Source organism: Sphaeramia orbicularis, chromosome 9 (assembly GCF_902148855.1).
Source record: "Sphaeramia orbicularis chromosome 9, fSphaOr1.1, whole genome shotgun sequence".
NCBI classification, from domain to species: domain Eukaryota; kingdom Metazoa; phylum Chordata; class Actinopteri; order Kurtiformes; family Apogonidae; genus Sphaeramia; species Sphaeramia orbicularis.
This window is the reverse complement of record NC_043965.1, coordinates 24881083-24894446: the sequence shown is the minus strand read 5'-3', so window position 1 is coordinate 24894446 and position 13364 is coordinate 24881083. Positions and strand designations below refer to the sequence as shown.

The 13364-nt window shown below is 39.0% G+C and overlaps 1 protein-coding gene across 4 annotated transcripts in view; it reads left to right on the top strand.

Annotated features, from left to right (window-relative positions):
* The window catches only part of vps13a (vacuolar protein sorting 13 homolog A), a 38789-nt gene that overhangs the window by 11331 nt on the left and 14094 nt on the right, over nt 1-13364 (top strand). For 3 of the 4 annotated variants that reach the window (XM_030144048.1, XM_030144051.1, XM_030144050.1), the window contains exons 29-56: nt 184-382; nt 542-658; nt 906-1009; nt 1103-1270; nt 1524-1831; nt 1962-2109; nt 2338-2509; nt 2633-2757; nt 2882-3051; nt 3280-3530; nt 3673-3857; nt 3958-4101; nt 4322-4531; nt 4651-4794; nt 4973-5074; nt 5585-5737; nt 5823-6090; nt 7153-7313; nt 7518-7621; nt 7765-8077; nt 8400-8536; nt 9216-9507; nt 9717-9821; nt 9917-10063; nt 10421-10549; nt 10658-10791; nt 11384-11452; nt 12872-13004. In XM_030144048.1, coding sequence (XP_029999908.1) covers nt 184-382; nt 542-658; nt 906-1009; nt 1103-1270; nt 1524-1831; nt 1962-2109; nt 2338-2509; nt 2633-2757; nt 2882-3051; nt 3280-3530; nt 3673-3857; nt 3958-4101; nt 4322-4531; nt 4651-4794; nt 4973-5074; nt 5585-5737; nt 5823-6090; nt 7153-7313; nt 7518-7621; nt 7765-8077; nt 8400-8536; nt 9216-9507; nt 9717-9821; nt 9917-10063; nt 10421-10549; nt 10658-10791; nt 11384-11452; nt 12872-13004 — 4692 coding nt within the window. The remainder of the gene's footprint in view (nt 1-183; nt 383-541; nt 659-905; nt 1010-1102; nt 1271-1523; nt 1832-1961; nt 2110-2337; nt 2510-2632; nt 2758-2881; nt 3052-3279; nt 3531-3672; nt 3858-3957; nt 4102-4321; nt 4532-4650; nt 4795-4972; nt 5075-5584; nt 5738-5822; nt 6091-7152; nt 7314-7517; nt 7622-7764; nt 8078-8399; nt 8537-9215; nt 9508-9716; nt 9822-9916; nt 10064-10420; nt 10550-10657; nt 10792-11383; nt 11453-12871; nt 13005-13364) is intronic. The other variant, XM_030144049.1, reaches the window with a different exon arrangement.

Sequence of the window (13364 nt, the reverse complement as noted above, 5' to 3'; positions counted from 1 at the left end):
ACTACATGGAGGTTAAAATCTAATGTATATTTCTGGCAGGTGATTAAAATGTATAGCAGCTTGCTCTCTTTTCATCTTTTGTGTGTTTTAATCTTATGACGAATAGACAAAATGCTGCAAGATTAGAATGTATACTGTCATTCTATTCCTGTTTCCTCATTCTCATATGACACTACCCATCAGGTCACATTTTCATCCCTGGATGTTCATCTCCATACGGAGGCTCTCCTCAACACCATGAACTTTCTCAGCAACCTCCTGCCTCCCTCGACTAAGAAGGAGGGAGGGCAGGAGGAGCTGCCAACCATTCCTGAGGAGGATGAGCAAGAGAGCGAAAGGGAGAAGGAGAAAAAGGAGGAAGCTGCAGTCGTCAAGAAAAAACGTATTGTTCAATTACATCATTTTAACTTCATTGAACTTACACTAAAATCAGAGTAAATCTTATAAAATAGTTTTTAATGATTGATGTATGCATATTCTATGCCATATTAAATGACTGGTATCATCCAATCCTTCCAATTCTTCCTTATTTTGTTCACAGCTTCTAAAAGTCCAAAGTTTCCAGATATTGTTAATCTGCATATCAGAGCTGATCTGCGCTGTCTGAAGGTTTTCATTCGAGGGCAGAAAGCCAGGATCTCAGAGATTGGTATTGAAGGTATGGAAGTGTTTTCACATCTCCCACTCTGATTTGTTTTAGTTTGTGTTTTTTTTTTTTTGTATTTATTACCAACAGTATATATATTGTTTTGCATACTGAAACACATGCCTGTTAGGATTCTGCAATTTAATATCATTTTACAAAGCAATATTTCTGATTTATTCACTAATGCAGATGGCTTCTATAATATTTGTGGGGGGTGTAAAGAGTGACCTCTTATTGCCCAGTTTTCTCCACGTTTTAGGTCTGGTTTCTGAGGTTCTCATGAGGAAGTCAGAGATGGAGGTTCTTGCCAACCTGAAGAACATTGTGATCCTAGATTGTGACAAAGATGCCTTATACAAAAAGGTACACAAGTTTATTTTTATTAGTTTTTTTTTTAAGTAGTCTTGGTTCTGATTGTGCGTCTCCTCCTTTAAATAATGTTTCCTTGTTTTCTAGGCTGTATCTATAGCTGATAAGGAAGTGTTCGCCTTCCACATGGTAAATTACACCAATGCAACAGAAGGAGATGCCTATTTGGATATGTCAAAAGTCGACACTTTAGTCACACTGACTGTCGGGTGCATTCAGGTCATTTTCCTCAACAAGTTTGTCTCCTCCATACTGGTAAGAACCACCATTTTCTCTATTCCTGTTGTCCTTAAAACATTTTCTTCATCTGTTGGTTGTAACTTACTTTGTGTATAAGCCTTACCATGTAGGACACAGTTTACATATATACTTTATTATTTGTACAGTGTTATGGCAGTTGAACTAGTCTTTACTATTTTAACCTTCAGAGTTCTTCCTTCCTGTCTTTCTTTTTCTTACCCAATGTCTTTTTATTTCTCTCCTGCTCTCTGTTATTTCATCGTGCCAGGCCTTTATCAATAACTTCCAGGAGGCTAAGGAGGCTCTGGCTGAAGTAACAGTCCAAGCTGCAGAAAAGGCAGCGTCAGGTGTGAAAGAGCTGGCAGAGCGGAGCACTCGCATCTCTCTGAACGTCCACTTCAACGCACCCATCATCTTACTCCCTCAGTCATCGTCTTCTACTAATGTCATTGTAGCTGACCTTGGTCTTCTGTCTGTTAAGAACCGCTTTGCTAAACAGCCCTTTAAAATCGATGTGAAGATCCCACCTGTTGTGGACATAATGACAGTGAAACTAACAGACCTCAAGATGTACAGGTGAGATGACAGCCCTATTTAAGCATTGTGATTCAACCCAATCAGTATTTACCCTTTTAAACTGGATTTTCTGCAAGTGCTGGAAATTGCCTGTTGTCTTGAATGACTACTCTGTTGTCGCTGTTTACAGAATAACATACAAAAATGATAGGTTTGAGGGAGAGACCCATGTATTAAAGCCAGTCAGCCTGGACTTGGAAATTCTGAGGAACCTTTCATCGAACTGGTATCACAACATACCTGACATCGAGATCACAGCTCACTTGAAGCCTATGGCTGTGAGTAACACTGTATGGAAGCATGTGAATCAATCTGTGGTTTGCAGTTTGCTTTTGCTTGACATGTTATGCCACCACTTCTCTTTTTAATGTGTGAAGATTTTAGATTTAGCTCCTATTTGATTACTTATTAAAAGTATTATGTTATGATTTTATGACTGTTTTGAAAAGTTGAAAAGTGTTTTCTACCACTGAGCTTCACCTTTACTCTGAATGTGTTCCCAACAGCTGATCCTCAGCCAGGATGACATGACTGTAGTCCTGAGGACTCTGAGTGAAAACCTGTCGGAGAAGTCTGACATGATGCCCCCTCCAGCTCCTCCAACCACCACAGACCCTGGTGCCGATTCAGTTTCCAACAAAGAGTCGCAGGGCTCGGGAACCACAGGACCACCCAGCAGTAAGTCTGAATTGGTTATAGTTTTCTATGTTGTGAATATGTTTTTATATACTAAAAACTTGTAGTGGAACGTTCAGCTCCATTCTGTATGTTTGTTTGTTTTGGGTTTTTTTTACCTCTCAGGTAACACAGTGGTAACTGCTGCTGTTGTTGAAACCCACAAAAACACCAAGCTGAAGACGACACTTAAATTAGACTTTAAGTTTGACTCCATGACACTGGTCCTGTTTAGTCCAAATGAGAATGAGGTAATGCACACATATATATATACATTAAACCCGCAGTACATCAAACTAGGGATGAAATATAAATGAAAACCTGTCCAGCGTTTTAAAGAATTATATAGCTAACAATGTATGTGTTTTTATCTAGATACAACTGTTGGATTCACATGATGAGCAGCTGAAGCTGGCAGAGTTTACTCTGGGCACCATCTCCACTTCCGTCCACATGTTCTCTGACAGCTCCATGAAGGCCTCAGTCCGATTAGCTGCCTGCCTTCTAGATGACAAGAGGCCCAGGATAAAGATGGTCACTCCCAGGTACCAGAGACACACTAAAACTGAAATTATCCCTGTCAGTATACACCTTTCTTTGCACTTTTTACATACATTCCAACTTTGGATTTGTTGTGATCCCTAAGGAGGATATAATATTACGTTGTTAACTGTTCCCTCTGCAGTCTATGCACTTTGATGTGAATTAAATTGTCAGTGACACTTAAACCCTCTACTTGTGCTGTGCTTCAATTCATGCTTATTGTACTCCAGAATGATGGAGATGCGTGCAGAAAATAACATGATGGTGGAGGTGAAGTACCGCCAAGGCCATGATGGCACCACTTTGGATACACTGGTGCAGGATGTGTACCTTTGTGCAAGCATGGAGTTCTTGCTCACTGTAGCAGATGTATTTCTAAAAGCCACCCAGCAGGGTTTTGCTCAAGCACCACAAACCAAGAGCAGCACTGGAGCAGGAGAAAAAAAGAACATCAATGCCTCTGTGTCATCCAAAGAGTCCAGTGAGTTAAAGGCTTCAGTCTTGTGTTACTGATTACATTAAATATTATGAGTTTGTGTGTTTGTGATTAGTATGACATAGTGTATATATTGTTATCTTATGCACTGACCTGACATTTCTTTTCCATACCTTAATACCTTCAGCTGTAGCTCCCCCTGTGGTGTCAAAAACAGAGATGAACGTTGTGGTACGTAACCCTGAGATTGTGTTTGTGGCTGATCTGACACGTGCTGACGCTCCAGCTCTAGTGATGACCACACAGTGTGAACTGGTGATGAAAAGTGGTGCAGAAGAATCACAAATGACTGCGGTGATCAAAGACCTCAAGGTTCATATTTTCATTGTTATGTAGCCCTGAAAAGGTAAAGAATAAAATAATTTACATCAAAAGAAACACAAAGATGAACAAAGTTGTGATATTGTTGTAGGTTGTAGCATGTCCCTTCTTGAGGGAGAAGAGAAAAAACAATGTGACCACAGTGCTGCAGCCATGTGAGGTTTTCTTCCAGAGCACCCAGACCCCGACCTCTCCTCAGGCTATGGAGCTCTCCATCAATGCGCTCACACTGAAGGTGGGTGTTTTTATGATTATGAAGCAGAAATTACATTGAATCAATGCATGTCATTCAAATTCCCTACCTGTTTTAACATTATTAAAATGTGGTTAAACTGGATTTTCACCTTACTTTCCAGCTTGTTAGGTTTGCTTCCAAAAAATATAGCTCCACCATAAGAATTTAGAATTATTACTTTGGACAAATGTTAATGTCTCTGTTATCTGACTGTGCCCAGGTCTCCCCAATCATTATCAACACAGTGATCACCATCCAGTCAGCTCTGACTCCCACAGCAGAGACCCCGGAGGAGTTGGACAGTCCTGTTCCAGTGGATCTATGGGAGAAAAGGGGCTGGAAGGAGCTCAAACTCTGGTTCCTGGAGGAAGAGGGGGATGTGGACACACAATCAAAGGCCCCACTGATACCACAAGGAGAGTCATTGCAGGTATATTGTGCCACTGTGACTCAGCTGAAAATGCAAAGTGGATGAATATTTACAAAGTTGAATGTTTAGATTTTTTTGTTTTTTTATTAACTTTTGTGGCTATTTATTTATTCCTGTAGATGGCCATTAAATCCATTTGTCTGACTCTGGAGGCTGGAGTAGGACACCGTACCATCCCCATGCTTCTGGCCAAGTCCTCCTTCCATGGGGATGTTACAGACTGGTCTACACTCATCAATTTACATAGCGAACTCAACCTAGAGGTAACACACACACTGGAATGACTAATGAGCACAAACAGTACATTTCCTCAAACTCAAACCTATACCTCCACATAAATAGTTTTGTGAGATGACCTACATGTGCACTACAATGTATAAGGTTAAACTATTTTTTAAGAATATTGAAGTTTTGCTGTTACATTGAATGTTTTGACTTTAGGTTCACTATTACAATGAGATGATGGGAGTGTGGGAACCTCTGTTGGAGCCCCTGGAAGATGACAACAAAGACGGATTCAAACCATGGACCCTAGCCCTTAAGGTGCGATTGATTGTCAAATACAATACGAATGATGTCAAGTACACTCTGCATGTATATACCATTGTTGCATTGTATAAAAACTGCATATATTGTATTTAGTTTAGTTTAGTTTTTGGTTTATTTGTCAGGGACAATGTACAAATACATTAATCTCACACAATATGCAACATTTACATTACATGCATTACAAAACTAACCTTAGCTCATAATTACAATAGTTACAAACTTGTGTATTTTTTTTCAATTTCATAATGTTTCCTAAAAATGCAATTTCCTCATACTTCATTCTTAAAACACAGGTTTTAAAATCATGCTTAAAAAGTCAATTTGTCCTAATTTATCAACCGTTAAACATTCGTTAAAAATATTTACCAGTAAATATATATAACACTACTCTATATTAAAAACATTTCAGTGCATCTCATGTTGGCGCAGTTGGGAATTGAGGATACATGTGTAGACTTGCACTTTGTATTAAATGTTTCACTTATTCCAACATTCTATAACCAGATGAAGAAGAAGCCACTGCACCACTTGGGTATATCAGATGAAGTGGATTGCCATGTCCCTGACTATAAGACAGCCATCATCATCAGCAGTGATGACCAGCTCAACATCACACTCTCCAAATGTGGCCTGGCCATGCTGAGTAACCTGGGCACGGTAAGAAAAAGGCTGGGATCATTTCAATAGGAAAACACTTTTCCAAGGCTGGTGTAATTATGTTTATGGTCTTGTCTTTTCCCAGGCGTTTGCAGAGGCGGCCAAACAGACATCTGAGTGTTTCCAGAAGGATGAAGCTCCATTTGTGGTCAAAAACCGCCTAGGCCTGCCAGTGTCGGTTCGCCACAGTGAGATGTTTAGGCCCACTGAACAAAAGAGCAACAACACAGAGCAGCACACTGTGGAATTGCAGGATGGGGAAACAGTCGGGATGGACTATTCAGTCACAACAGACTCTGATCAGTTCTCAGCTATGATTTCCTTAAGTGGAAAGGACTACTGCATAGAGCCTAGTAAGTTACTCTGCATGTATACTTACACTGCACAGGCAGCAGTTGATGTTTTACCTCTTATTAAACTAGTTCAGCAAGTTTTTGTGCTTGTATTCGGAAGTAATTTTTTGACGTGTATATGTTTAGAAAATAACAGGTCATCACCACCTCCTCCTCTCCACTCGGACATGTTCATGCACATTTATATTCTTCGATTATTCTGAATGCCATTCTGAGACCCTGCAATGCATTTGTGTACTCTGTAGGAGACAAGACTTTCACAGCTTTACTTAAAAAGAAAAAAAAACACTCTCCACTGCAAAGGACATTCAAAAAATAAAATAAAATAAGCATTTGCATCATGCTGTTTTCAATCAAGGCAATTATTTAATGTAAAATTGCCAAACTTTTTACTTTCTTTGGTCTCAGGAGGATGTAACAATATGCCGAGTTAGACAGGTGTTAGGTGTGAGATTTTGGGTATGTTGAAGTGGGTCTTAAGAAATAGAACCATTTCCACCTAAGAAATACTTGTATCAGTCAGTGTTTTTGAGTATTCTTTGGACACGCATACAGAGAATTCAGAAAATGTATCTCATTTACAGGTGTTATTGTAATTTGCAACACATGGCCCCTGTTTACACTCAGCTCAGATAGAGACACAGATCCTCCCTAATAGACCTGCAGGCTCCAAAGACAAACCCAGATTTCCAGTTCGATAGAGATATATACCCGCTTGTAAATGTTATATAAAAAGATTGGAGGAGATTTATAGATATGTGCAAAAAATTTAAAAAAAAAAGTTTACCTTTTTAAGAATGTGTTCATACAATGGAATGTCTGTAACCAATGGAAAACCTCAGTTTTTACTTGGATTATACAAAGCTAGATCTGTACATGAATTATAGGGGAAGTTTTTTTTTCCCCTACCCATATATAAGCATCTAATTGGGAATTTTGTCTTTTTCGGAATTACGGCAATTTTGTACATGTAAATGCAGTCAGTGGTTTTTTGTTTGTTTGTTTGTTTGTTTGTTTTGGAGAAAAAGCCTTAACACTGCTCTTTTTTCCTCCTCCCTCCAGCTCCAGTTGGCCACACCTCAGCCAGTGTGATTCCCCTGATCAAAGTGGGCAGAGGAATGTACAGTGTAATGCACAAAGAGTCAGGAGTCACCCGTTTCCTGGTCTGTCAGATTTACTCTGTGGAGGGCAGCAAGTACATCAAGATCCGCTCTCCTTTTCAGGTACATCTCTGACATGATTAGTCAGCTTTTTTTATGCTTTTCCACATATTTTAAGTTAATGTAGTCATATGAATTACACTGTAAATATTACATACTCTCCAAGGTACGTTCTTCACTGTTCAAATGATGTGTAATAGTATGCACCTGACTCACTTTTTTCACACACTTTAACCCTCTAATGTTTTGTTTGGTTTCATTATACAGATCATCAATCATTTCTCAATCCCATTCAAAGTTTTTGAGGGATCAACATGTCTGGGTACAGCTCTCCCCACTGAGGAGTACTGTGTGCCATTGGACTCATACAGGTGAGGGTAAGCACACAATAAAGTATACAAACACGTACACACAATTCTTTATACATTCATGCATGTTCAACACATACACAAGCACATTTTCTTCATCACACACTGACAGTACACACTTCCACCCTCTGCTTCTCTCCCCTCAGGTCGGAGCTGAGCCTTCAGCCAGTGACGGGTGAAGACGGTGACAATCAGGGCGAGCAGTTTGAGTGTTCTGAGGGCTTCAGTTACGAAGACATCAGCAACCAGCAGCCTGAGAAACACATCCAGCAGACGTGCCGTCGCTGTGGAGACGAGGGCGGTGTGATGACAGTCAATATTGTTCCATTAAAAGACGCGGTGACATTCAAACACACAGGAGGTGCTGGAGAGAACTTCGATGTACCTTTTGTGCTTCACCTATGGCCTTCCATTCTGCTGCGAAACTTGCTGCCATACCCCATCACCTACAAGTTAAAGGTAGATTCAGAGGTTTATGCGATTTTGTAGATCGGAAATGAGCGTATTTCAAGACACAACATGTATGATTCCTGTTTACAATGATGTTTGCAAGTAATGATTAGTCTTAGTGTAGGTAATTATAGGCTTTTTTAAAATAAAACTGACTGAGCATCTTCACTGTTTGCAGTTATGTGGTCCTTGTAATGTGAAATGTGCAGACACATATGTCAAGTCACAGCAGTAGATATTACACTGGGAATAATTGATCAGATTCTTTCTTTTAGACAATGTATTTACTTTCCTACTCCTCTTTTGTCCTTCTTTTGTTGTTGGTCAATAGGACAGTGGAGATTCTCCTCCTGAGGCCACTTTAAACCCAGGCCATTCTGCTCAGCTTCACACTGCAGTCATGAACCAGTCCAGTCTCGACCTCTGTTTGATTAACTACTTGGCTCAGGATTGGTCCTCAGAACTCAGGTGGGACTTCAGCCTCTTTCTTAATGACTGGCTGGGATATTTACGTGCTTCTTACCTCAGCATGAGTGTGTTTTATATGTTGTTATAGTTTTTGACACACATGAGTGATTTAATGGATTTTCATTCACTGAAATACTTGTGAAGAAAGTGAAATATTTTAAAGCAGATGTATTTGGGTTTTTTTTTTTTTTTTTTGGTGAGGGGGTTGGTGCTCTTAGCCCGTAGAACAGATACACAACCTCAGCGAGCGGTACATGGATTTCCCCTTCTCTATATCTATCTTACTAAATCATAATGCATTTCATTGGTTAAGTACCTTGAAAATATGACATTATTTAAGATTTTTGCATCCGGGTCTAATGGAAGAGGCAAAAGTTGGGTCTAGTTGTCAAAGTATACATTATCTCCAATCTTGATGCATTAAATATTGTTAACTATTTATCTGCAGCTATGTATTAGTTATTCATTCATTAACTCTGAGATACAGGTGTATTCCATGTTAACAGATGTGACAACAAATTCAAGTCAATTCTATCATGATTTATGTTTTTGAAAATTGATCAAAATAAAATACGTATATTAATTGTAAGTTTCATGTATAACATCAAATATAAAACCACACATCATCGCTTCCTGCAATTACATCCCCTGCAAATTAACAAAGTGTCCCGTCCTGCAGGCTTCACAGCGACCAGGAGGAGATCACTTTCATCGTGTTTCAGTCTCTTCGAGAAGATGAAGACATTAATGAAGGAGAAGAGAGAAAGAGGGCAGAGTTGGATATAGCAGTTCACGTTAAGTATGACCAGGGGCAGACAGTTGTTGCCATCCATTCACCATATTGGATGATTAATAAGACTGGCAGGTTGCTCCAGTACAAGGCAGATGATATTCACCGTAAACACCCGATGGACTACGACATGCCACTGCTCTTCTCCTTCAAACCTCGCTACTTCCTGCGAAACAATAAGGTAGGGTGGTTTTATTTAGTTTAATTATTAATTCATTATTTTTCTTTAAGATAGACAAACACTAGGATCGTAATAGTGTCTCACATTCGTTTTACATTTAATTTTACACTTAAATTCTTATATTGGACAAATTCTTCTGAAGAGTAATTTGAACTAATAATGATTTTTCTTTAATGTCTTTCTGCTGTTTCTCATATTCTGATTTTCAGGTCCGTCTTATGATCTCGGACAGTGATCTGTCAGATGAGTTTTCCCTGGATACAGTTGGGAGCCACGGTGATGTCAAATGTAAAGGCAGATACAAAGATTACCTGGTATGTCTTTTTTTTTTTTTTTTTTAACAGAAACTTAATTTGGAGAAAGTGTGTCATGTTTACGCTCTATTTGCATGGCATCTCTCTGATTTCAGGTTGGTGTGAAGATTGACACAAGCAGCTTCAGCCTGACCCGTATCGTGACTTTTGTGCCGTTTTACACACTGGTCAACAGAACCAAGCACACAGTCTTCATATGCGAGGAGGGGCTGGAGAACTGGACTGAGGCTAAACCTGAGGAGGTCAGAACAAACCCAATACTTTCGGCATCAGTGCTTACACAAAAGATTTGGGAATAAAATAGGTCATAGCACTAGTGAGTTATACTGTAAATGATGTTGTTATCTCGTAAAATGCTCATCATTTTCATTTGTAAATAATATGAATAAAGGATTTTACTGTCTGAAAAGGTTTAAAGTACATTTTTCAAAACGGAGGCTAATTTCTGTTTTGCTTAGACTAATAAACAACTACAACCATTAACTTAATTGTTAACATTTTTGAGGGTTAGGCTTCACCAGTATTGAATAATTTCCTGAGTAACCTCTCTGAATGACCTCCTCTCATCATCGAAAGCTTTGTCTTTCTCCTACACATAGTCAGCAATTCCCTTCTGGCCTGAAAATGACACCAAGAGGCTGAAGATTAAGGTGGAAGGTTTATCGCCTCCTCGGACTATTGACTTCACTCGGCCAGAAAACTGCTTATTGCTGCATCTGGACAACTATGTGAGTACCCACACGGAAAGAAATAGTTGTCCTGGGATGTTTAGTTATGAAGTACTGTCATGAGTTATAGAGCACTTGTTCAGTTTTCTGCTGTTGTTCTCTTTGCAGGTGGGTGGGATCATTGTTGATGTGAATCTGTCAGAACATTCGGCCACAATCCGATTCTCCGAGTACCATGACGGCGCTGCCCCTTTCCTCATCATCAACCACACCAAAGACCAGAATCTGGTTTTCCATCAGAGGTAAGATAACAGAAGCACTAAGATTAGAATGAAATCAATGAAAATCTGAAACAAGCAGGTTTGCATCTTGATCAGTGCAGACAAGTTATACAGAAGTAGGAAGCAGCCAGAGAAGGACAAAGGATAGAAGGTTTGATATTAAACTCAGCATATTTCCCTGCCATCAAGCATTTAACTGAGGTTATTACTAAAATAATAGAGGAAAGGTAAAGTAGGTGCAGCAGGTAAATGAACTGAATGAGACTGAGGTGAGTGGATAAATGCAGAAAGAAAAATAGAAACTGAAAATGAATGAAGGGATTTGCACTGTTTGTAATTTAACTGAACTTAAATGTAAAGTTTATAAAAGCTGCCTGCAGAAACTTACAGGATCTGACAACGTGTTGGTTAAAAACACTACTCAACTAATACGTGATAATGTTTTATTTTTTTTATATTTGTGAATTTGGGGTGAATTCTGTTTTTAAATGTGCTTTCAATGTGTTTCATGAATATTTCTTCTCTTGTTGCAGCTACTTATGAAGTTTAATGCAGTGTTTGTTTCCATTTGTTGCTGATAGCATTGTATGTTTTTGTGTTGTGGGTCATGCAGCATCGAGAAAGAGACCTCGTGGGTGGCAGACGAGTTGCTTGACCTCTCCTTCTCAGACGAGGAGGGCAGGTAGAAAAATATGAAAAGAGGGAACTCTTGAGACACAAACTGCACTCTAAAAGAAAGACAGAAAATAAAAACAAATGAGTAACTTGAAGGAGCTGCATTGATTGTTTCAGCCCTTTTTTTTTCCTGTTTCCAAAATGAACTTACTTTTTAGAAAAAAAGTGATAAATTGCTAAATTTCTTCTTAGCACAGCCTCTGTTTTATAGGAGCTATATGTAATAGTTTTACTTTCAAGTATTAAAAAATTGCATAAAATTATCCTTAGACTGCTTAGAATAAAGATTTCTGAAGTTATGCCAAAAACATCAGTGTATGGTAGAGATATGAAATGAATATATTCATACTTATGGTGTGGTAGATTTGTGTGACCACTAGAGGGAGGAGTGAGTCACTCTGCTAGTCTCCTATAGTGAGAAAACTACACTTTGACCAAAGTGATGAGAATGGATGAAAACTGCTAAGAACCAGCTTTTAAAGTCAATTTACAAAGTGATAAGAGAAACAAACAATGCAGCCATTTCATTTTATAGTGTTATGAAAGTGAGTGCAGAGCGTGGACAGATCAAGAGCACAGGTAACCATAAGTAGAAGAAGGCTGCTTCGGCTCTGACTTTGATATGTCTATCTAATCTGCTTCTCACTGTTGCCAATGAAAAATTAATATGGACATTAACAAACAATACATCATAGAGTTTATTGTATATAAATTATTTTAATAGTAAAATTCATTCTGCTCAATATGTTAAAACTATTCACTTCCACTGCTTTTATTTATGACCGTCAGTGTACAACGTCATTGGGTCAAACTAAAAGAAGCAGGTTAGATCTTAAGTCATTTCTTATTTATGGTTGTGTTTCTTTCAAATGTTAAGTCATCTTTGCCTCTAGAAATACTAGTTTTGAATGCTGCTGGATGGGATTCTGCCAGTGGAATCACACCACCTGCTTCTTAGTAGTTCTGTTGCCTTAACTAGTATTTTTTTTTTCCATCTGTACCCATAGATTACAGCTTCCTCTCTATGTCATTTTCTTATGTCTGCTTTGTCTCATCCAAACTGAGGCAAGCACCAGTGTGGATGTGCATATTTGAACCTCTTTTCTCTGGTTTAAGGAGAAGTATTGGGGACGTTTGGGAATGTTTTGCTGTTGTAATGCCAGTACACTGTCATCTTTCTGCCTGTTTATGGGGAGTGTTTGAGTTCTCTTGGGGAAGTCAGGTTCTTTGAATTTGATGGTTTGTTGTGACAGTACATTTTTGGTGGCTGGGCTTTGTTATATTGTCCTCTGTTTTACCGTTACGGTCTTTCATTATTCCTGTCATCTCAGATTAATGGATCTCTCTTCATGGATTTTAGTTGTCATGAGTCACATTTCTTGACATACTTTCTGTGTGTGTTTGCGTCGGTCTCTTCTTCCTGCAGTTCTCAGAAGGAGGCGGAACAGGAGGAGCTGGAGGCTGGAAAAGCTGTATACTACACCTGGACCGAACCTACCGGGTCCCGAGAGCTGTGCTGGAAGTGTGGCTGTTACAACGGGAAGTTGAAGAGTGAGGAGGTACTGTATCAGCCTCATGACATATGGTTGACAAATAATGTATAATTCAGTTTTTTGGTTCACTACTATAAAGTAACGAGTTAAAACTAGAGCTATATCATAGTTAAAGGGGCTTTACGTAGTATGTATACTTTAAAATGTTCAAATATGGCTTAGAAGTATCATAAGAGGGTTGAGAATAAAGAGTTCTGAAGTCACACTGAAGACACCGTTGTACTGGATTGTAGAGACATGGACTGAATACATTCCTACTGATGGTCTGATGGATTTCTGTGACCACTAGAGGGAGTAGTGAGCCACTCTTCTGGTCTCCCATGATGAGGAAAACTGATGCCAAAAAGCCTTCAACCAAATTGTCAG